Below are 22,447 nucleotides of genomic sequence, written 5' to 3'. Positions count from 1 at the left end.
CTTTAAGAACTGTTGCTTTAGAGAGTTAGGCTCTAATTTTCCTATATAGAAATGTAGTTCTTTCAGTAAAGTCTTTTATAACATTGAAATATTGACTGCTCCTGTAATTGCTGAAGCTTATTCATTTTATTGCTAGCTCAAAAAGCTTCTGGTCTTCTAAAACTGCAGCTATTGCTATTGCTGTTGCTGCTGATTTACATTTTATTTTTTTCCTTTTTGAAAATTCAGAGTCAAATAAAACAATAAACTTGTCATTTTGATGTGTCCCTTGATGTGAGAACTGCTGATTTTTTCCACTGCTGATTGCTAGAGAAACGAAGTAGAGGGATCTTATTCTACTTCTTTTCCTAGTAAACTGCAAGAGAAACAAGAGGCAATCTCAGCTGCTTAGTTATATCACTTCATGTTCTTTTTTAAAATGGCAACAGAGGAAGGCTCAGCCTGGCTCACCTTGAAATCCACTTTTACCTCAACCTTCAGCAGCAGGCTTTTGCGGAAGATCAAGAAACATCAGAAGGAAGGGGAATATATAAAACTCCCACTGTGTGTGCCTTTTTCTGTTGGAATTTCTTAGGATTTTCTTAGGCAAGGAATACTCAATAATTTTTGCCATTTCCTTCCTCTGAAATATAGCCCACAGCACCTGGTATTCATTGCCAATCCACTATCCAAGTTGACATTTTGCTTAGTTACCAAGATCAGAAGATTTAGTATGTAGAGAAAGCTAAATATGGTGCTTTGAATCTTAGTCGTTGCAAATACTCTTAACTTTTAATAAAGTGTAATTTCATACTAAAATCAGATATAATTTTGACTATATGAATATGAGCTGATCTTGGATTGAGATCTGGTCTGAATTGCAGTTTTTAAATAAAAAGCCTCTTCCATACAGTTCATCCATGCAATTTACATTGAAAGAGCAGGTCATAGTAAGAAAGGTACAGGTGTTAATGTAAAGCTAGATGTGGTATTTCTTCTGACCAGATTGTTCAGCTACCATTCCCTTTTGAACACATGCTTAACCACTGTATCAATGTGTATTACTCTAGCTAAGTTTCTCTAAATATGGAGTGGAATTAACATTGCATGTCATTTCAGACAGTAACCTCTGGCTTGGAGTCTGCTAAAAAGAAAAGCAGTTTGACAAAAAACAAGATTGCCACAGGAGGTGAGAACTAGTATTCTGACTGATGAGAAACTGTGAAATGCTTTCTGTAAAGTAACACACAACTCTTGATCTTTTACAGGTGATTCTGTAAGCACATATTATAAGGTAAGAGCAAAATCAACATTATTCCTTTCGTTATAGATTTCTTAGTAGTTTATACCATTTTGTCATAGATATGCTTTATATTTCAAAGGGAGTTTCACATACAGTGTTCTGGTGTGAGCTGATCTCAGTGTGAATTCTTTCTGTCCTGTTTTTTTTCAGTTCCTGTGCAAAAATAAATTAGTTTCAGTCATCTGCTATAGAATGCATTCTGTCATTCAAAATTAAACAGGTGTTAGTCTAGAACAATGATTCTCAACTTGTGGGTCCCCAGGTGTTTTGGCCTACAACTCCCAGAAATCCCAGCCAGTTTACCAGCTATTAGGATTTCTGGGAGTTGAAGGCCAAAACATCTGGGGACCCACAGGTTGAAAACCACTGGTCTACAAGGAGAGGACCAAAAGCCCAGCTGAAGCTGCAATTGAACTGAAATGGGCCTTTTAAAAACCTTCCTGCAGACTTTGCCTTGCAACAGAATGGGCCCTCTGTATCTATAGATTCAACCATCCACAGCTTGAATATCTCTCTCTCTCAAATCTTGACTTTACCATCTATATAAATAAAAATGTAATATTTGCCTGTGGGATTAACATAACTCAAAAACCACTGGATGAATTGACACCAAATTTGGACACAATACACGTATCAGGCCAACAAGTGACCATTACTCATAAAAACACTGAAAACACAACAAAAGAAACTTAAAAAGACAAATAAGTTAAGCAAACATTACAATGCATGCGCAAAACCACATATACATATGCAAACACACGTATATACACATATACACAAATATACACACACAAAGCACGTATACACAGGTTACGCCATAGCAACATGTGGCAGGGGATGGCTAGTTGTATATAAGGGACATCATTTTACTACACTTTTGTGTATCACTGAATTTGAGCATCCATGGATTTTGGTTTCCTTTGTGGGTCCTGGAACCAAAACCCAACAGATACTGAGAGCCCCTGTATTCTACTTAAGAGGTTTAAATTTTATGTACTTTGGAAGCTATGGATGTCCTAATTGTTATTTCTGTGTTGCAACTGATCCTCCATATCCACCGATTTAACCATCCACTATTAAAAAAAGGTTTGATTTATATACCTATTTTATATACTGAGTCACATAAAAATTTCTTGGGCAAAAAGTGCTTGCATGTTGAAAACATTTAAGAAGCCCTGCTCTAATGCATCAAAACCAGCAGAGGGTCTTGTGCAAAGCAGGACCAGTTCCGGCCATTCAACCCATTCCCCTCCCATGAGCGGCTGTAGCACTTCTTCACAGCCAGGCTGGAGTAGCTGCCTCCCAAAGGACCTAAGTGTGCAGGGCGGGCTGTACAGGAAAAGGCAGTCCTGTGGGTAACCTGGACACAAACAATGTTGGGTTTTAAAGGTCAAAACGAAAACTTTGTTCTTTACCCGGAAACTAATTGGCAACCAGAGGGGCAACTTTACAATAGATGTAATATGTGCATTGCTGGATGTTCCTGTGACCAATCTGGCTGCTGTGTTTTGAACTAGTGAGAGTTTCCAAACTTGATACAGAGGTAGCCCAGTGTAAAATGTAGACTCATATAATGCAGTTTAATTGTACTGAACTGCATTATTAGTTGGAGCTATATAATACAGTTATAATTCGACTCATATAATACAGTTATGACCATATAATACAGTTCCAACTTGCATTATATGGCAGTGTGTATGGGGCTTTCCAGTGTATTTAAAAACTGAATTCTAGAATCAGACTCAAAACTTTTTCAAAAGTCATATTAGAAAGACAGGCTGCCACACATTTGTAATTTCAGATAAAGAGGTAAGACTGAAGTTTAGGAGCAAACGTGTCACAAAAATGAATGGTTAAATATTAGAATCAATTATTTTTATTACAAATGTGGTGGCTTTACTCTTTTACAGGACCATTATAAAGCTGCAATGGAACAGTTGGCAGCTATTAGCTTGTCAAACAATACTAGGACATCACAGGTAGTATTTCTTTGCCTTGATATTTTCATTATACATTTTACCCATTTTGGAATGTTTATTGCTTATTCTGAGCTATATATAGAGGGCATTTTTCTAAAAATGTTTTGTCTTTTCCAGCACACTTCAAATAGCCCCAAACAAGGGTCATTTATTTCCTGGAGCCATATGTGTAATCAAGACAATAGATCACTGAGCAGGTAAAGACCTGTACCTTTTAAGTGTGATTAAAATTGAACTGGTGGGTAAGCAGGGCAAAAGAAGCCTTAATTACTTCTTTGGCTATAAGTACAGAGTGCCATATTTTGGCAATGGAAATCTCTGTTTCATAGTTGGTTTTCTTTGAAGGCATTAAAGACAAAAAAGGAGACATGTCTAGGGTGGGAACATGCTGGGGCAGGTCAGGCTTTGGATGTACAAGTCTCAAGGTCCCTTCATTCCCCAGACATTTCCTCACAGTCAAGGAATAGCTGTACCACCCTCGGAGCCAATATATGTCCTTATTTCATTGGAAATAATGAGAAGGAAAATTAAGTACCAACTAAAGTGAATGGTAAAATTATCCTCCCCTGGTGGTTAGTACAAACTCGGCAGAGCTTAGGGACTGGCAATTTCTCTGCTATGAACTCTCCCAACTTGCAGCCTCTGTAAGATTACTGTCTACTCTTTTCTGTATTTCCAGTTTTGGAGATATATTTTTAACTTCTTCTTTAATCTATATTTTTCAGCTATGTAAGTATTATCAAGGCAATATACATCCAATTAAATTGGTTTTCCTTGCTCTCCACATTGCAAAACAATAATCAAAATAACAATAAACAATTAAAATAATATTCCCACCTCAAAGGCACAAAGTGAAAAAATAATTATAAACCTGTCAGTCTATCATTCTATTTTTTCCCTATCTTCAAAACCCACCAGCGTTTTAACAATTCCATTTTTATTAATAATATAAATAGGTCCCATTGTTTAAAAAAGATATCAGTTAACTTGTCAATTTTTGCCAGTTCTAAAGTTCATTTTTCTTTCTGAGGTGATCCTTTAACTTTCCATTTTTGTGCATAGTCTTGCTCCAATAATCATATAATGTACTGATATGAAATTTACTTATTTATTTTTCATGAACTATAATATATTCATATACTGTATAATGTATTCATGGAATCAGAAGAGACCACAAAGGCCATCCAGACCATCCTGCCATTGTTTGTCATTTGCGTGGCAACATACTTCAAAATGGGTTGTCAGCAGATTAAAGAAATTCTAGTAAAAGTGACTAAAACTTGCAAGATCAAGCAATCAATGAAGGAAGAATAATTGTTTTAAAAAGCAGCTTGGATGGTACAGTGTTGCATTTCTGATATAATGCAACTTCTTAGAAGAGAAGAGACCTTTTGTGTGACAGTGAAAACAGCAGGTCTTTTTCTGTGTTGGCTCTCACCCTCACCAGTTTTTCTAAACATATCACAAATAATATTTTTAAAGAAATTGCTGCCTAATCCCTTCATGCAATCATTTCACTTTCTAGTAAGTGAAAATATTTTGAACATTTAAATATTACAACCTTAGTAAAAGTAAAGGTGTCCCCTAACATTAAGTCTAGTCATGTCCAACTCTGGGAAGCGGTGCTCATCTTCATTTCTAAGCCAAAGAGCTGGCTTTTCCATAGACACCTCCAAGGTCATGTGGCCGGCATGACTGCATGGAGCGCTGTTACCCTCCCACCGTAGCAGTACCTATGGATCTACTTACATTTGCATGTTTTCAAACTGCTAGATTGGCAGAAGCTGGGGCTAACAGCGGGAACTCACCCTGCTCCTTGGAATCGAACCACCAACCTTTCGGTCAGCAAGTTCAGCAGCTTAATAGTTTAACCCACTGTGCCACCGGGGGCTCCTATTTCAACCTTACTGAAACTGAAATTAAAAATGAAAATATGAAATCTACTCTGTAAAAATATGCTGCTTTCGCGTGGTGCTGCAATACCAGCTAAGAAGTATGGAAGATGTTACTGTATTTCCCCAAAAATAAGGTCTTATATTACACTATGTAAAACGATTCCTGGCTTATATATGTGATTTCCCAATTGGTTATATCATAAAAACATTGAAAAAGTTTAATAAACTTCAAAAACTTTGTTTTTACTAAATATCTTACAGCACATTTTTCTATAGTTTTCAATGACTGTATCATAGGGTTTTAAGCAATTCAACATAATTTGTGGCTGCCGCAAAAACAAAGTTGCTGGAGTATAACAACTACAGTACTTTCAAAGGGGATGTCTTATTCTTTCATATACAACAATCTACATTCTTTCAAATACAGTCATGCCATCTTTTTCTGGAACATTGTCATAATATTATAGCAATAATATTATTTATTCATATTTAATTATATATTCATATTGTTTTATAATTCACTTTGCCCATCATATGTTGCAGTGGATGTACTACTGGTTAACATACTCATCTGGCTGACAATCTTAACTGAGGCTTATTTTGGGATAGGAGTTCTATTACAAGCATCCTGAAAAATCATATTAGGGCTTCTTTTCCAGTTAGGTCTTATTTTCAAGGAACGGGGTAGTTCCCCAGTGATAAGAGTTGTCTGTTGTTGTTGTTGCAGAGGGCTTTTGAGTGATGGGAGATTACCTCTCTTGGTTGTTCTGTTATATTATATGGCAGCACTGGAGAACCTTAGACCCAAAAGCCAAATTTGACCTTGGGTTTCCCCATATGTTTTTGTTCTCTTCTATAATGTCCTCAATTAGAGATTTCACGGCTTTTGGGGAGTGTTTTTTGTTTTGTTTTTGTTTTTTTAAAAAAAAACAGCTGAAATGTTTCTGCTAAGGTTTAGGTACTGGCAGCATAGAATCATAGAATCATAGAATCAAAGAGTTGGAAGAGACCTCATGGGCCATCCAGTCCAACCCCCTGCCAAGAAGCAGGAATATTGCATTCAAATCACCCCTGACAAATGGCCATCCAGCCTCTGCTTAAAAGCTTCCAAAGAAGGAGCCTCCACCACACTCCGGGGCAGAGAGTTCCACTGCTGAACGGCTCTCACAGTCAGGAAGTTCTTCCTAATGTTCAGATAGAATCTCCTCTCTTGTAGTTTGAAGCCATTGTTCCGCGTCCTAGTCTCCAAGGAAGCACAAAACAAGCTTGCTCCTTCCTCCCTGTGGCTTCCTCTCACATATTTATACATGGCTATCATATCTCCTCTCAGCCTTCTCTTCTTCTAAGCAAGAGGTTTAAGCTCCTTAATTACATGTATATTTGGTCATCTTTCTCCTTTGGCCCTATCATCTCTCTAAAACTTCTATGAAATTGAATATGGCACTGAGTGGCTGATGGCTGTGATGAAGATTTTTCAACAAAAGAGGTCTTAAGTGGGATCTTATCTTTAAAAAAAAATACATGGAACTCAGCTACAATCCACTTGCTTCAAATTGTGGTTTTTGTCTACCATGGAACAGACTAGAGAGGATCTGCTACTAGCAAGTCTGTACTAATTTACTGACAGCATTAAAATATGACTTCAAGATAGCATTATGTCTGGAAATAAAAAGATGATAGTGATGCAGAGCATCTTTCCCCCCCCCCCAAGTATTTGTAGTTCACCAAGGGCCGGACAATGGATTCTGCTGCTTCCTGGCCCAGATGGGACATAACTGGGTTCCTGTTTCCTCTCTGTGAATTCTCTGGCTTATGCACTGGACCCTGGCCCCGGATCAGGGAAATGCAGTTCCCCAAAGGACATTGCCCCACTCTCCACTATTTGCAGATTCTTTTGCGGACCTTTTCTGCCCTTTCTGATTGACTTGGTGCCCTGGCATCACGGGCTTCCCCCATGAACTCAAAAACCAAGCCGCTTGGAGAGAAGGAGCTCCCCGCCTGTGTGTGCATGCTCTTGTTGCAAGGATCAAACCTCAAGAACTCTGCTGGTTGCCCTTATCAAATTGCTGTGTTTTTCTAATAAACTATATGGGGATGGGACGGGGATCTTTTATATGAAATCTATGAGTTATAAGAATCTATAAAGAATATGTGCATGAAGTATATGATATGTAATGAAATGAAATGAGATGTACCCTCAACCCCTTTCCTTGCCTTTCCCCTCTTGAACTTTACCCTATAAAAGAGTATGTGACCTGGGGATTACAGTAAGGAATCCAATTTCCTTGGAAAAGCTCCATTCATATTGACATTGCATGGACAATCACTGGTCAGATCTGTGGCTTTTGTTTTCAGAGGCAGACGAACAAAAGCTAGAGGTTTGCCAGCCAAAGGCCCGGAAAAACAGACTAATTAATTCAATCATGGTGTTTTGTGTACGCTCCCCTGTGACAAAGGACTCCCTTCGCCACAGGGTTGAGATCCAGACACCACCCATAGCCACCCTTATTTTCCTATACACATCTTTTATCGGAACCCAGGAAATCCCTTGTCTCCCCTTCCGCCTCCCTGCCGTGCGAAGAACAAAGGGTGTTCAATCAGCTGGCGGACACCTCCAGGCAAATCCGCCCCTCTGCGCTGTCAAGATACATCCCGCCTCCTGGCCGCTGATTGGACGATCTCCGGAGGCGCTCCGAGGGCTCTGATTGGCCCCCTGGAGGCAACAGCGGCCGGCGATTGGAGGGAAGGTGGGACCAGCGGCCAAGCCTCCTCCCAGCTGTTCTGGAGCCGGCCAATCAGGACAGAGGGGACTGACAGGAGGCGGGCGGGAGATTCAAACCAGGATTTCTTTGTTTCTTCTGTATAAATATGCCTGAAATTTACTGTACTGTATGCTTATGGTGGAATTATCCCTGTAATGCATCCTTTTCAGCTGAATCGCAGAATAAACGCCTCGGTCGCAGATTTCCCCTTCAGCCTCTGGCGAGATTGATTTTCAACGTTTGTGCGTCTTTTTGAATTGGCATCCGCTGGCCGCTCGCCAAGGTCAGGACCCCATTCGCGGTCCTTAGGGACTCCCCTCGCAGGGAGAACCCCCAAAAGGAGCTCGATATCATTTGGCGACCACGAAGGGACTGCTGCTTGAGGTTCCAGACTAAATTATAGCCTAAATTCTCAAGCAGGCGCCTTGGACTGATTCTTCGGGCCAGTGGTGGCGGAGGAGCGGCTCGGGAAAAGAGGCGCCTCTCCCAATTTGGACTCTCATTTGACCAGCTAACCAAAACTACAAATTCTCCCGCAGCCACCTCCTCCCAAGCCCTGACCTGGGGTTTCAGCACAAAGGAGCGCCAGGGAAGCCTTGATCTAAGGACTTCCAGGAAGAGGAGCGACCGACGCGGAAGAGGGGGGAAGAAAACGTCCGGACGGGTAAGAAATCAACCGTGGCCTGCCTTGGCCGTCAGGTGGGAGGGGATTCTAGGTTTTCCGAACCAGCTTCGGAGTCGGCCCACTGGGGAGGGATTCTCTAGGTCTCGGTAACAAATTCCTGGCGGGAGGTAGAGAACATCCACGTTTGAGGTCCAGAATAGCAATTCAGCTCGCTTTTGCGGCCTTGGCTGGAGCTACGCTGGAAAGGGGAGCCCTTCCCTTTCGGACTGCCTAGCTGCCAAGGGCTGATCGCCTCGGGCTCTTCTGCTAGGGAACCGTTCGGGCTCTAGCCTGCCTTGTGGTTGGGGGGGGGCTACCCTGATTAACCACTGGATTGTGGGGCTACCAGAAGAGATAGGCGCATGTTATTCTGGGATCAAACGTCCTGTCTCATCGGAAACACCTTTAGGAAGAGTACTGGCGGAATGGGACAGGGTTGCGTCACTGACGCAGGCCAGTAGGGTAAAAAAATCGCATGGAAAGGTGGCCCACCAGGCCCTCAGCAGGTGGAGTTTCGTGGCCCCTCATGGCAGTCGGATCGCTGTGAGGGGGCCAAAGGGACCGAACTCGCCTCTACCTCATGCCTTTTTTGCCATGTGCCGGAGGAGGTGGAAGGGGGGTAGTTGTGGCCAACTCCTACCATGCAAGGGGAAGGTAACAAAGCCCCAACCCCCAGGAAACCCCTCCAGACCCCTTCACCCTCTCCCTTTGGAAGAAATTGCTTGTTCCCCTACCATCCCATTCCCATTTCCCTTTACCCAATCTCCCTGACTCCTTCCTTCCCTTTCCAGCCCCTCCATTTCCCTATTCCCTATTTATGATATGTCTGCCCCTCTGTTTGTTTTCCCTTCTGCTCCTTGAGGAAATGATCAGGGAAATTCTTTGCTCTCCTCCTCTCCTGCTTTCTCCTGTGCCACCTTTTTTCCTTCCTTCAGATGGAAAAGGGAGGCATTGCTCATTCCCTTCTTCACCAAACTACAAAATCCCTTTCTTTCTCAAGCTGAATCTGCAGTGCCTGTTTATTCATAATAAACAGTGTTTCTCCTCGCCAGGAGAGACCCTGCCACTGATGTGACTCAGCTGCCTTGCAAAAGTCTCTCTCTCTCTCCTGGTCTCCCTGACCCAAGAGCTCTCTTTTTCTCCCCTTCTCTTCTGTGCAACTACAAAACCCATTTTTCAGGGGCAGTCACCAATGTCCCTGCCTTATCCTTTGTTCTCTCTTTACTCCCCAACTTCCCTTTTTTTCCTCCCAAAACCCCTCCTCCCTTTCTCCTCTTGCAAAGGGAGGTGTAAGAGGGGACCTTTTCTGTTCCTGTTTCCTCTTGCCAAGTAAAGTTTTCTGGGTCTCTTTCTCTCTCTCTCTCTCTCTCTCCCTGCCTTTTTTCCCCCTTTTCTCTCTATGGACCAGACCTCACCAAAGAGTTCCATGTGCTTGTGAAATGTCTCTGAAACCCATCCTCTCTCTCTCTCTCTCTCTCTCTCTCTCTCTCTCTCTCTCTCTTCCCTCCCCTCCCATCTTCTAAGGAACCAGCATTCTGCGAATTTTTTTTTTCTCTATCCCCCAGAGAAATCCTGCTGCTCCCTCTTACCTCCTTCTCCTGAAACCTAAGGAAGGGATGTTCCAGAAGCATTCCCTCCTGACATTTCACCCACATCTATGGTTAAGTCTCTCTCTCACACACGCAGTCCCTCGGATGCTTTTTTCCTTCCTGGCCCTTCCTCCCCCCCTTTTCCCTGAGCGCATGTAGGTGTATGTCTAAATTATCCCATTAACCGCCTTAAATATGAGGGGGGCGTCGAGGTCCAGGGGTCCCCTCTGCGTGAAGAGCAACTGGTCGAACTGTGGGACCCATAATCCACTCCTGCCGCTGAGGACAACTACCTGGGCGAGGTGAGCAAGGGAGGTCTGTGGACTTTCCTGTGTGGAACCCAGATGGCACAGGAAGATCCCAGGAGAACAGGACCAGACCCCATGCCGCCCAGAAGAGACAGCCCCTCCTAGAGGCTGATCTGAGCCCCCACGGGGGAATGCCATCGCAGGAGGAGCAACCAGGATCCCACAGCAACTGCCATGAAGGAAGGAGGCCCTGCCCGTTCCAGAAGCTGTGCAGAGGGGTGGCCCAAAGGAGACCACTGACGCCCCCACTAGGTATGAAAGTTTTTTTTCCCTTTTGTTCCCCCACTAACTACCCTTGGGCTGGGAAGGGGGGGGGCTGTAAACCTTCTTTCTGACTGTCCTAGACACTATCCCTGAGTCTCTGTGATGATGGAGAGCCGGACCGGTCTGCGGTCACCAGGAGGCGCCACGCCAGAAGGAGTAGCAAGGCTGTGCCCCATCTTCTCCCTCCCCCAAGTGCCAAGGGAGGAGCCAGCGCCCCCAGGAGGCCTGAGGACCACTGCCAGATGGGAGGATTCCACCATGTGCCATCCTTCTCCATTGGGAACTCACTCTGGACCCCTGAGTGCTCCATGCTGACGGCCATCACAGGCTCCATCATCCCCTGCCTCCACCGTCTTCACCTTCTTACTTCAGTCTCCTCTTCTTTCTCCAACCCAAAGAACACTCCGCCACTGGTCTCTCCCACCCTGCTGGGTCCTGCTGTTGTTGCTTGAGTGGGGCCCCGAAATAACCAACAGAATACAATCTAATCAGTCTAGAAAGAGGCCCTGAGTACTTGGGGGGGGGATTGTCGAGGCTTGAGGAAATGAGTGTGACCATTTCCCAGCCTCGAAGGGAGGATTTGATGCAGAGCATCTTTCCCCCCCCCCCAAGTATTTGTAGTTCACCAAGGGCCGGACAATGGATTCTGCTGCTTCCTGGCCCAGATGGGACATAACTGGGTTCCTGTTTCCTCTCTGTGAATTCTCTGGCTTATGCACTGGACCCTGGCCCCGGATCAGGGAAATGCAGTTCCCCAAAGGACATTGCCCCACTCTCCACTATTTGCAGATTCTTTTGCGGACCTTTTCTGCCCTTTCTGATTGACTTGGTGCCCTGGCATCACGGGCTTCCCCCATGAACTCAAAAACCAAGCCGCTTGGAGAGAAGGAGCTCCCCGCCTGTGTGTGCATGCTCTTGTTGCAAGGATCAAACCTCAAGAACTCTGCTGGTTGCCCTTATCAAATTGCTGTGTTTTTCTAATAAACTATATGGGGATGGGACGGGGATCTTTTATATGAAATCTATGAGTTATAAGAATCTATAAAGAATATGTGCATGAAGTATATGATATGTAATGAAATGAAATGAGATGTACCCTCAACCCCTTTCCTTGCCTTTCCCCTCTTGAACTTTACCCTATAAAAGAGTATGTGACCTGGGGATTACAGTAAGGAATCCAATTTCCTTGGAAAAGCTCCATTCATATTGACATTGCATGGACAATCACTGGTCAGATCTGTGGCTTTTGTTTTCAGAGGCAGACGAACAAAAGCTAGAGGTTTGCCAGCCAAAGGCCCGGAAAAACAGACTAATTAATTCAATCATGGTGTTTTGTGTACGCTCCCCTGTGACAAAGGACTCCCTTCGCCACAGGGTTGAGATCCAGACACCACCCATAGCCACCCTTATTTTCCTATACACATCTTTTATCGGAACCCAGGAAATCCCTTGTCTCCCCTTCCGCCTCCCTGCCGTGCGAAGAACAAAGGGTGTTCAATCAGCTGGCGGACACCTCCAGGCAAATCCGCCCCTCTGCGCTGTCAAGATACATCCCGCCTCCTGGCCGCTGATTGGACGATCTCCGGAGGCGCTCCGAGGGCTCTGATTGGCCCCTTGGAGGCAACAGCGGCCGGCGATTGGAGGGAAGGCGGGACCAGCGGCCAAGCCTCCTCCCAGCTGTTCTGGAGCCGGCCAATCAGGACAGAGGGGACTGACAGGAGGCGGGCGGGAGATTCAAACCAGGATTTCTTTGTTTCTTCTGTATAAATATGCCTGAAATTTACTGTACTGTATGCTTATGGTGGAATTATCTCTGTAATGCATCCTTTTCAGCTGAATCGCAGAATAAACGCCTCGGTCGCAGATTTCCCCTTCAGCCTCTGGCGAGATTGATTTTCAACGTTTGTGCGTCTTTTTGAATTGGCATCCGCTGGCCGCTCGCCAAGGTCAGGACCCCATTCGCGGTCCTTAGGGACTCCCCTCGCAGGGAGAACCCCCAAAAGGAGCTCGATATCAATAGTAGTAGTAATAATAATAATAATAATAATAATAACAACAACAACTTTTTTTTTGTATCCCACCTCCATCTCTCTGAAGAGACTCGGGGTGGCTTACATGGGGACAAACCCAGTCAACATAGTTAAAATATAACATACTAAAGTTCATAAAACAACATCATAAAACAATATAAAACAAACAGCAACATAACACAGTATAATAAAAACTTTATTTCTAGACTGGCCTCTCTCCCCAGAAGGACTTGTGGCAGTTTACACATAAAAGGCAAACATTCGGTGCCTCAAAATAGGTACAGATACATCAAAATAGGTACAGACAAACCAGAAGCAACTTGCAGTTTGTCAAGTTCCTTCTGACACACACACAAAATCAAAATAATACAAAATAATTGAGAGTAACAACAGAAAACTTACAACAAATGAATTAAGCATTAAAATAAAATCAAGAACAATCCATTAAGACATAAAAACTAAAACATAAATAAACATTGCTTTGTACACCCTAAAAACAAATTATGAGATATTACATTAAAAATGGCTGACAGCGGTGTAGTATGTGTGCTATGGTAGCAGATTTCCTTGCCTGTTGCTCTCCATAGAATGTAGAATGGAGTGAGTAGCAGAGAGAGAGAGAGAGATCCATTGTTAGTTAATCTGTGTCACTAATGGAACGCAGATTCATCATCATCATCATCTAGAGTCCAACCCATACTTATTTTTCTAAGGTGAATGCCAGTGTTAATTTCTACTAAGTAATACCACTATTTTCCCTGCAGAGACTTCAGTAAAGCTTCCATATACATGCCGTCTAATTCCAGTGATGTTCCTACAAACTTCATCCACACTAATCCACTGGTGCATTCTTTTATGAAGAGATGCGACCCAGCTTCTCATTTTGGAACTCAGAAAACAACATCAGGGAATTCCAGCAAAAACAGTGATGGAGACATTTGCAAAAAGGGCAATGAAATCAATGCTTCTGATTCTAGTAGTAGTGATGACACACTTTCAACACTCAAAAGGAAAATGAAAAGAAGAAATGCCAATGTGGAGAGCACAGGTCCAATAGAAGAGAAGAATACATCTGAGAATGAAGAAAGAAATAAAGTTTTGCAGGAATACTTAAAATTGTTTAATAGTAACCTAAAACCTGATCCTATAGAACACAAAGAAAATGTTTTCTCCTCAGTGGGGGATGATACTTTTTCATACCCTGATTTTCTTCCTCTGCCATACAATACCTTGGATTTACAAAAACTATCCAAGTTGGATAATTGGAGATCAGCTTTCAAGGAACCACTTGACGACTCAGTTGATCAACTAATATCTCGTATCATCCGTATGGAAAGGTTGCAGCATTTGACTGTAGTAAGAGAAAAGACAAAAGAATCTGCTTATCCTGCTGTGGCTGCTAACAACCATTCGGGTTCTTTAACAGATATACACCAACGGAAACAACTAAGGCCCTTTGATTTCTCATGCTCTCAGGCAGCTTTTGATGGTGATCGTCACAATTTTGGTTTTTCTATGCATGAACGGCATATACAGAAATGCACAAGCCAGCATGGTCATAGCAAGCAGAGTTTTGGAGGAGTATCTCCTGTGCGTTCATCCACAAAATCCTCGCAAGCATGTTACAGCACCTCAAAAAGTGTCAAAGCTCCAGTCACAGTAGACTCAAGCACTGTCGTCACGCGACAGTCTGCAACATCATGCTCTGGAAGCTCATCAAAAATTCACACAGGTGTCAAAATGACTTCTTCAACAATACTTTCATCCAGCTCAACCGATGACAGTTCGAAAGGTAAAGATGTGAGGACTAAAAAAAAATCTTGCAGAAAAAACTGAAGCAGTGATGAGCAAACTCATCGACTCTCAAAAAGTAAACTGATCTCTTATTTCAAAGCAAAAGTGTTCTGATGTTAGCTATCAGTGATCTATTAAATTTAGTGCACAATGTGTTATTAGTATCATTTAAGCAAACAGACTGAGCGATAGTAATTTGGAAAGCTGTTTATTAACTTGTGTTATATGAAAGCATTGGATTTTTAAAAAATGTCATGTGAGACTATAAAAATTATTGGTACAAATGATTATTGTGTTCCTATCCTGCTAGAGCAGGGGTTCTCAAACTTTTTTTTTTGCTGCAGAACCCTTTTTGAAGCAAAAGTTTCTCATGGAGCCCCAATAAATAATTATATCATATTGCATTATATTATACATTATATATAATGTATATACACTTGCATGGGCCGGGGCAGTGGCAGATGGATGTTGAATGTTTATGTGAACTAATTCATGCAGTGCAATAATAATAATAATAATAATAATAATAATAATAATAATAATGAAATATTAGAGTAAGAGAGAGAAGAAGATTGTGCTAAACTTGAATGGTGGCCATGAAAGGACAATCCTTTATGCACAGGTAAGCAGGCAGGCAAAATCAGGGTTCATGTACACAACAGTCAGGCTAAACTAGAGGTAGGGAGAGGGAGGGCAGCACAAAGCCCCTCAGTAAACTTTGCAGAGCCCCAAGGGCTCCGCAGAGCATACTTTGAGAGCCACTGTGCTAGAGTAATCAGAACTGCTGTATTTTTCCTTGTTTTAGTGTAGGTGTATTTAAATAATCAAATAAAATATAGTCTCTGGAGTCTTTGGTTTGGGCTATTCTAAATTGAAGATAGCTTGAGGAATCAACGTCACTTTGATTTTAATTTCTTATATTGGTTTCAGAATATCTAATTTTTCTTTGTGGCTAAGCAAGTTGAAAAGAATCTCTGTGAAATACCAAAATTATTATATCCATGTTTAGAAGAAATGTACCTTGGATGAGATGCTTGAAAAAATCAACATAAGATGGTGACTGTTTTTATACCCCACTGGAAATCTTTCTGTGGAAATCTGTTTCAATAGGTGGAGAAAATGCCTTACCAAAAACTAAGCCAAATAAATCTCTTACCCATTTAAAAAAAAACCCATTGTGCAAACAAACAAAAATCTTAAAATAGGTGGAAAATGTGTGGGAAAAATCAACTTAAAACCTGATCTCAAAATTTCTGATAGCATATCTGTAATGATAAATGTAGTCTAGTGTCTCTTCTATAGCTCGAAGACAGGGAAACCTAGACAACAGCCTGGATAACGAAGGGGACATTGAGAGTGATTTATTTTAATTAATTAAAATCTGTCTATAGTTCACTGAGTCAGTAGGTGGCATAGAGTCATAGAGCACTGGATGGCAAATACCAGGTGTCTCAGAAGAAAGAGGTTCCTTAGTGCATAAGGGGTTCCCAAATAATACATTTTGAGATTTGGTCCAAATGCTTACAACTGGTTCAGGCTGGGGCTATGGGGAAGCAAACCACAAAAGTCCATTTCTGAGCTTTCTATTATTGCAGCAGCATAAATTCTACTGTTGTAAAACCCAGCTGTTTGGTGAACTTTGCCAATATCTGACTCCCTGTGTGTATCTCTTTAGATACACATACATGTCCATATGTACAAGATGAGGAGAATTCTTGCTATCTGGTAGAGGTTTCCTGCCTCCTCTTCCTTGATTATATGGCATTTTGCCTTTGTTGTGAAGAAGAGTGTGCATATGTAACTTGGGAAGGGAAGACTGTGGTCATGGGGTGGGTGAGGAGGGCTTCATTCTCCATTCAAACACACTTTCGTATCTGGGACTGCAATCTATCTTATATCCACTTACCCAGGAATCGGCCTTATTGTATACAGTGATATCTGCCACTGATTATGCGTGTAATATATAAGATTGTACCGATATACCTCTGTCAATGCAGCTGACCTGTTCCTGAGCATTACTTCTTTCACGGGGACACATGGAAAGAACAGGGATAGGATCCTATGCCACTGAAAAGAAGAGCAGTTCATTTTGTTTTAGGAAACTATCCAAAAACTTAAATTTTTGCAAATATGAAAGGAAACGAACAAGACTGATGAGCCCTGTAAAAACTACATTCATTTAACCTTTTGATAGTTATAAAAATTCATTTAGGGACTCTTTTTTTGTTTCACAAACTTGAACTTTTTATGATTTCTATTTTGGTAGCCAGATGTTTTTTCTTAAATGCTGTGGGAGCTGATGACGCAGGCTTATCTAGTTTCCCAGTTTGTCTCCGGTTTGCTCTCAAAGTATGCTCAGCAAAGGAGGCAATGACTGACTTTCTTGCCTGTTCTTGGCATGTAGGTACAGCTCCTGTAGGATGGACTGCAGTAGAATCCCATTCTTTCTCAGTTTAAACTTTATTGCATTGTTTATTGCATTAATGAAATGTTAATGAAAGCCTGTGTTTCTCCACTCTTGTTTTACCAGCCTCCTAATGAAAGTGCTGCTGGAAAACTCTCCTGATAGACAAGGATGAAAGTTGGGACTATGCTGGTGTAAAGAGTTTGTCAATAGAAGTGTTTGTGTCAGAGGCGTTGTTAATTGGAGTATGCTTGAATTGGTAATTTACTTTTAAAAGAAGAAAGTTACTTTCTCAAGAGGGGAGCCTTTGGCCATATTCAGAAGCTATTTCAGATCCATTTTTTGAAAGGATAGTTCCTTTCTCAGAGAAAATGGGCGTATGAAAGGCTCTCTAGTTCTATTGTTGCTATTACATACCATTACGATCAACACTACACAATATAGCTTATTTTTCCTACACTAACTTAGCTTCACACAAATTTATGTTATGTAGTTTGAGGCAAGAACCCTGGCTATGAATGAAAGGATAAGTACTGGGGACTATGCTACCCATGAGTTCCTGAAAGCAGCCCCTCCTCAGGTGCCAAATCTGGTGGGAAGCTTGGCTTTGCAAACCCATACATATCTCTACAGCAAGAAAGGAGTTCACCGCCTTCCTCTGCTGAAGCAGCCAAAGCTGTGTTTCTTTTTGCTAAGAAAGGGTATAGAAATGTCACTGGATTTGGGTCATTTCTCTGAGTAGAGGAAAGAAACACTTTTCTTGGCAGAGAGATGCTTATGGCTCTAAACAACCGGGTTTCCTGACAGGTTTGGGAGGAAGTTTGGCTTTCTCCCAAGACAAATTAGATTCCCAGGAAAGGGACTGCTTTCTGGATCTCAGCACAGGCAGATCTGCTCCAACATGTGAGCCTTCCTTTCAGCTGTGTCATCCGTGGGGCAGAGAAAAATATTTTGACTTGTGTTCTGTGTGGTATTTTCAGTGGCATGCTGACAAGGAGGAGTGGAAGCTTCCCAGATATTACCCCCAAATTATATTACACAGAGGGCCCTGGAGCAGATCTTTTCTGTAAAATACAGACTTACTCTACATCTTATATCAGCCACACTCCAGAGTCAGGTTACAACAACAATAAAACTTTATTTATATAATGCTCTATCTCCCCGAGGGGACTCAGAGCAGTTTCAAAGTAACATCATCAATACATTCAAAGAAAACAGCATAAACATAAAATTAACAAGACAATAAAAATATAAAAAATCACGATAGCACATATATATCTAAAATAATCCTGCCTGTTCAAGGCAATTTAAAAGGCCGGGCCGAGGTTAGTGCAATTTATAGAGGGCCTGGGAAATTAGGTAGAGTCTGTTCATTTCCAGGGCCTAATAGGAGGAAGTAACCTGCGTAATTGGTATAAAAAGATATGGGCATATTCAACAGTATCTGGGGCTGAGCTAGAACTAGTCGTTCTCAAAGGTTTGTTTAAACTACCAGGTTTTCAGGCTCTTACGAAAGGAGGGGAGGGATGGAGCCTGTCTTATTTTCTCTAGTAAGGGTGTTCCAGAGGCAAGGGGCCACCACCGAGAAGGCCCTCTCTCTCGTGCCAACCAACTATGCTGGTGACGGTAATGGGAGCGAAAGGAGGGCCTCCCCAGAAGATCTTAAAGTTCACACCGGTTCATAGAGGGAGATGCGATTGCAAAGATAGGCGGGGCCCGAACCGTTTAGAGCTTTATAGGTCATAACCTGCACCTTGAATTTGGCTTGGTAGCTTATCAGCAGCCAGTGAAGCTGTTTTAAAAGGGACGTTGTATGCTCCCTATAGTTTGCTCCAGGAGCCTAGCTGCCACCCGTTGTACCAGTTGGAGCTTCCGGGCTGTCTTCAAGGGCAGCCCCACATAGAGCGCATTGCAATAGTCCAATCTTGATGTAACCAAGGCATGGACCACACTGGTCAAGTCAGACTTCACTAGGTATGGTTGCAGCTGGCGCACGAGTTTGAATTGTGCAAAGGTCCTCCCGGCCACCACGGACACCTGAGTATCAAGTGACAGCGTTGTGTCCAGGAGGACCCCCAAGCTATGGACCTACGCCCTCAGGGTAGTATGACTATTCCCATTTTGTACTTTGGGTGTAGTTCCAAATGCAAAAGCCATTGTTGAAGGTACCTCAGGATCATTTGGATAAGTCCTGCAAGACCTAGAGGATGGTCTGATTTTACCATTGCCATCTGGCCTAAGGGGAGCAGGGACAGCTACAAAGGCTGCTTGTTGGTAGTGCAACAGGTACCTAAAGATGATAGTGAGGGTCTTATTAAAATAGTATACATTTAAAATACAGGTTGGGCGTTGAATTTTTCCCATAGTTTGTAAGCCGCCCTGATCCTAGATGCTTATCCTAGATGCTTGCGACCGAAAGTGTTCCATAATTTGGATTGTGTGTGTGCTTATTGCTGCTAGCCACTTGCTTTTTCCTTCACGTCTGCATTTGTGCCATTCTTAGCCTTTCAGCTCTTTTTGTCGACTTCCACCTTCGAAAGAGCAAATGCAGCACTTCTGACTGTTCATTTTTCAGATCCCTGGTCTCTCTTCCAGACTTGTGAAGTTAGGGGAGATTGAAGATCTGAAAGATGAATTTAAAAAGGTATGCCGCAGCTGCCATTCCATGTTTCTAGATACAAGGGACTCGACCTATACTTGCAGGCACCAGCTAAGAACAGTCTTCCCTCTTCCTCAGGAGGAAGAGCAAAAAAAGTGTTCTCAGCTGGTACTTGCAAGCACCAGATGATCAACTCTGCAAGTTGCAAATTAAAGTAACTGGTTTCGCTCCTCCTCCTTTTTCCAGGGAAATTCCTTTTGTCTCTGATCAGCAAACAACAACAGAGGTTCTTCTCTGCTGCAGCGGATGAGGGTAGGCCTTGGGAAAGATGCTGTCTCCAATTTTGACAGGGGTAAATTGTGGAAAAGATCAATTTACTGAGGTTTCAGGAAGGGAACAACTTCCTGTAGTGAGTGTGTAAGCATCCGTAGGGATACCAAGGTGCTTGTTTATAAAGCTATTGTCCTCCCAACCCTGCTATATGCCTGCGAAACATGGACTGTTTACAGACGTCACAGGCAACTCCTGGAACGATTCCATCAGCGCTGCCTCCGGAAAATCCTGCAAATCTCGTGGGAAGACAGGCGGACAAATGTCAGCGTGCTGGAAGAAGCAAAGACCACCAGCATTGAAGCGATGGTCCTCCGCCATTAACTCCGCTGGACTGGCCACGTTGTCCGGATGCCTGACCACCGAGACCGCCTTCCACCTGGAAACCAATGCCCTCACTGTGGGAGAAGATGCAGATCAAGAATAGGGTTCCACAGTCACCTACGGACCCACCAGAATACTGATCCTGGAAGACTATCCTACTTGGCCAATGAGGGATTGCCTAAGTAAGTAAGTAAAGTACAGTATATTCTGGCGTATAAGACTACTTTTTAACCCAAGAAAATCTTCTCAAAAGTCAGGGGCCGTCTTATATGCGGGTGTAGTCTTATGCATGGGAGTTGTCTTAACTCTATATTTTAACTGGAAAAGTTGGGGGTCATCTTATACGCCCAGTCGTCTTATATGCCAGAATATACGGTAAGTAAGTCTCTCCCGGAAGATATAAAGAGAAACAGGGAGTATATACTGTGGTGGTCTCTCTTTGGGCAAGCCTACTAAACCAATAAGCAACCCACTATAATGCTTGAAATGCAGTGCAGTAAGGTGCTGTTGCAATGTTATCTAACAATTAAGCAATGTCATCTAACAGAATCCAGCATGAATAAGTACAAAAAGAATAAAGGCAATGACATCTATCAAAACATTTTTAACAAAGTTAAAATTAAACAGTAAATGCTGTTATCTTAAAACAAATGATGGCTTCATACTGGTGCAAACATTTATGTTACAGCTTGCCAATCTCAGAGCCAAAGGTATCAGCCTTCTTTCTGTGTTTTCACAGACACATCTGCCTCTTAAGCCCACTTCATATATAGAGATTTTCCGACACTTACCCTATACAAGAAGGGAAAGATATCATTAGCAAAGACAACTATCCACTTGATGCATCAAAATATCATTCCCAAATGTTCCGGGTTTTTTGTCTTGTCAAGCTGTACTGCAGCACAAACAATGAGAAACTGAAATAGATAAGCTACACTCAGAATGCTAATCTTCTACTCAACTTGAGTTTTGCTTAATGATCAGCCGGGTTGTCACCAAGGTATTTTGCTCTTGGTTTTTTTGGCCTTCTTTCTGAGCTATAAATCCAGATTTTAGTGGAGGTTTTTTTTAGGAATCTACCGACTTTGATGCATACACAGGCCTCCCTATTTATATCACAATCTAATTAAAGATGTTTGTTTGTAAAGTGACGTCCAAGCCAAATTCCCAGTTTTGGGCATGATGGGGAACTTCAGTTTAAATTAAGAAGGTCAACAATTTGGTGATCAGCTGGATGGGAAGGATACAATGAACCAAAGGAGGAAGTGTGAACAATCAAGAAAGTACCAGGCCATGAATTCCTACAATACCGAGACAATTTGAAGACACTATAAGCACTGTATATCTTCAACTTGTTTGGAATCTTTCTTTTGAGGTCTATTACAAGTTTCAAATACGGTTATTGGTTTTCCCAGGAAACAATTTTTTTCCTATGTAAAGTTCATATAAGGTTCAGCCCCACATATCTATGCCGTAGTCATAGATTTTTCCTATAACCAAAGGAAAACCGTTTTAGAATTGATAATAAAAACACTAGACAGAAATTAAGATCACTCACTTCTTTTGAATCAGCCAGAGAATGAACATATTGTATTTATCCTGTGCCTATGAATTCAGAAAAGGGGCATATGTTATTATTTTTTTCACCTCTCCTAATCTTCAATAATTTTTAGTGAATTAGGTATCTTCCAATAATCTACATCATTCTTAGTTTTTCCTCACATTTGTTGTGACAAATGGTGGATGAAAAGAGAATTGATGAAAAGTCAAACAGGATAGAAATTATGTGACATGGTGGCATCTCACTCATAGTCCAAAAATGAAACACTATTTCGAGCAAGCATTTCTAAGCTACTGTTCAGTTAGAATTTCTGCAACTTTCTAGTCTTGGAAAACTATGATTACACATATATTAATGTCATATAGAAAGTGTCATGGGAATTTGTGGATGGCACTTCAAGTCCCTCTTAACTACAGTCTGCCTTCACTTTCCAGCTTCCATATACATTCCGACAATGAAATTTGACTACACAACAGGAAACAAAATACAAATTTCCACACATCCCACTCTTCATATATTTGTAAATTAGATTGAGTATTACTGCAATATTTGAGGATCTCAAAATATATTAACTTGCTGATTTCAGGAACACGATGAAATCAACTGACAAGATATGGTGTAATGTCATTATCAGCAACATGGGACGCTGATCCGAAGTGACA

At 42.1% G+C, this 22,447-nt stretch overlaps 1 protein-coding gene across 1 annotated transcript; it reads left to right on the top strand.

Moving 5' to 3' along the window:
• The first annotated feature begins 1,204 nt into the window (after positions 1 to 1,204).
• Positions 1,205 to 14,749, top strand: FAM217A (family with sequence similarity 217 member A). Its single transcript, XM_060771653.2, has 4 exons — positions 1,205 to 1,273; positions 3,193 to 3,261; positions 3,379 to 3,458; positions 13,538 to 14,749. Exons 2-4 carry the CDS (start codon positions 3,211 to 3,213, stop codon positions 14,607 to 14,609), a joined length of 1,203 nt encoding a protein of 400 aa, XP_060627636.2. The 5' UTR covers positions 1,205 to 1,273; positions 3,193 to 3,210; the 3' UTR covers positions 14,610 to 14,749.
• The last annotated feature ends 7,698 nt before the right edge of the window (positions 14,750 to 22,447 follow it).

The sequence above is a fragment of the Anolis sagrei genome, chromosome 4 (genome assembly GCF_037176765.1).
Source record: "Anolis sagrei isolate rAnoSag1 chromosome 4, rAnoSag1.mat, whole genome shotgun sequence".
Classification (NCBI taxonomy): domain Eukaryota; kingdom Metazoa; phylum Chordata; class Lepidosauria; order Squamata; family Dactyloidae; genus Anolis; species Anolis sagrei.
The sequence above is the reverse complement of the archived record's forward strand: the minus strand, read 5'-3'. Positions and strand labels throughout refer to the sequence as shown.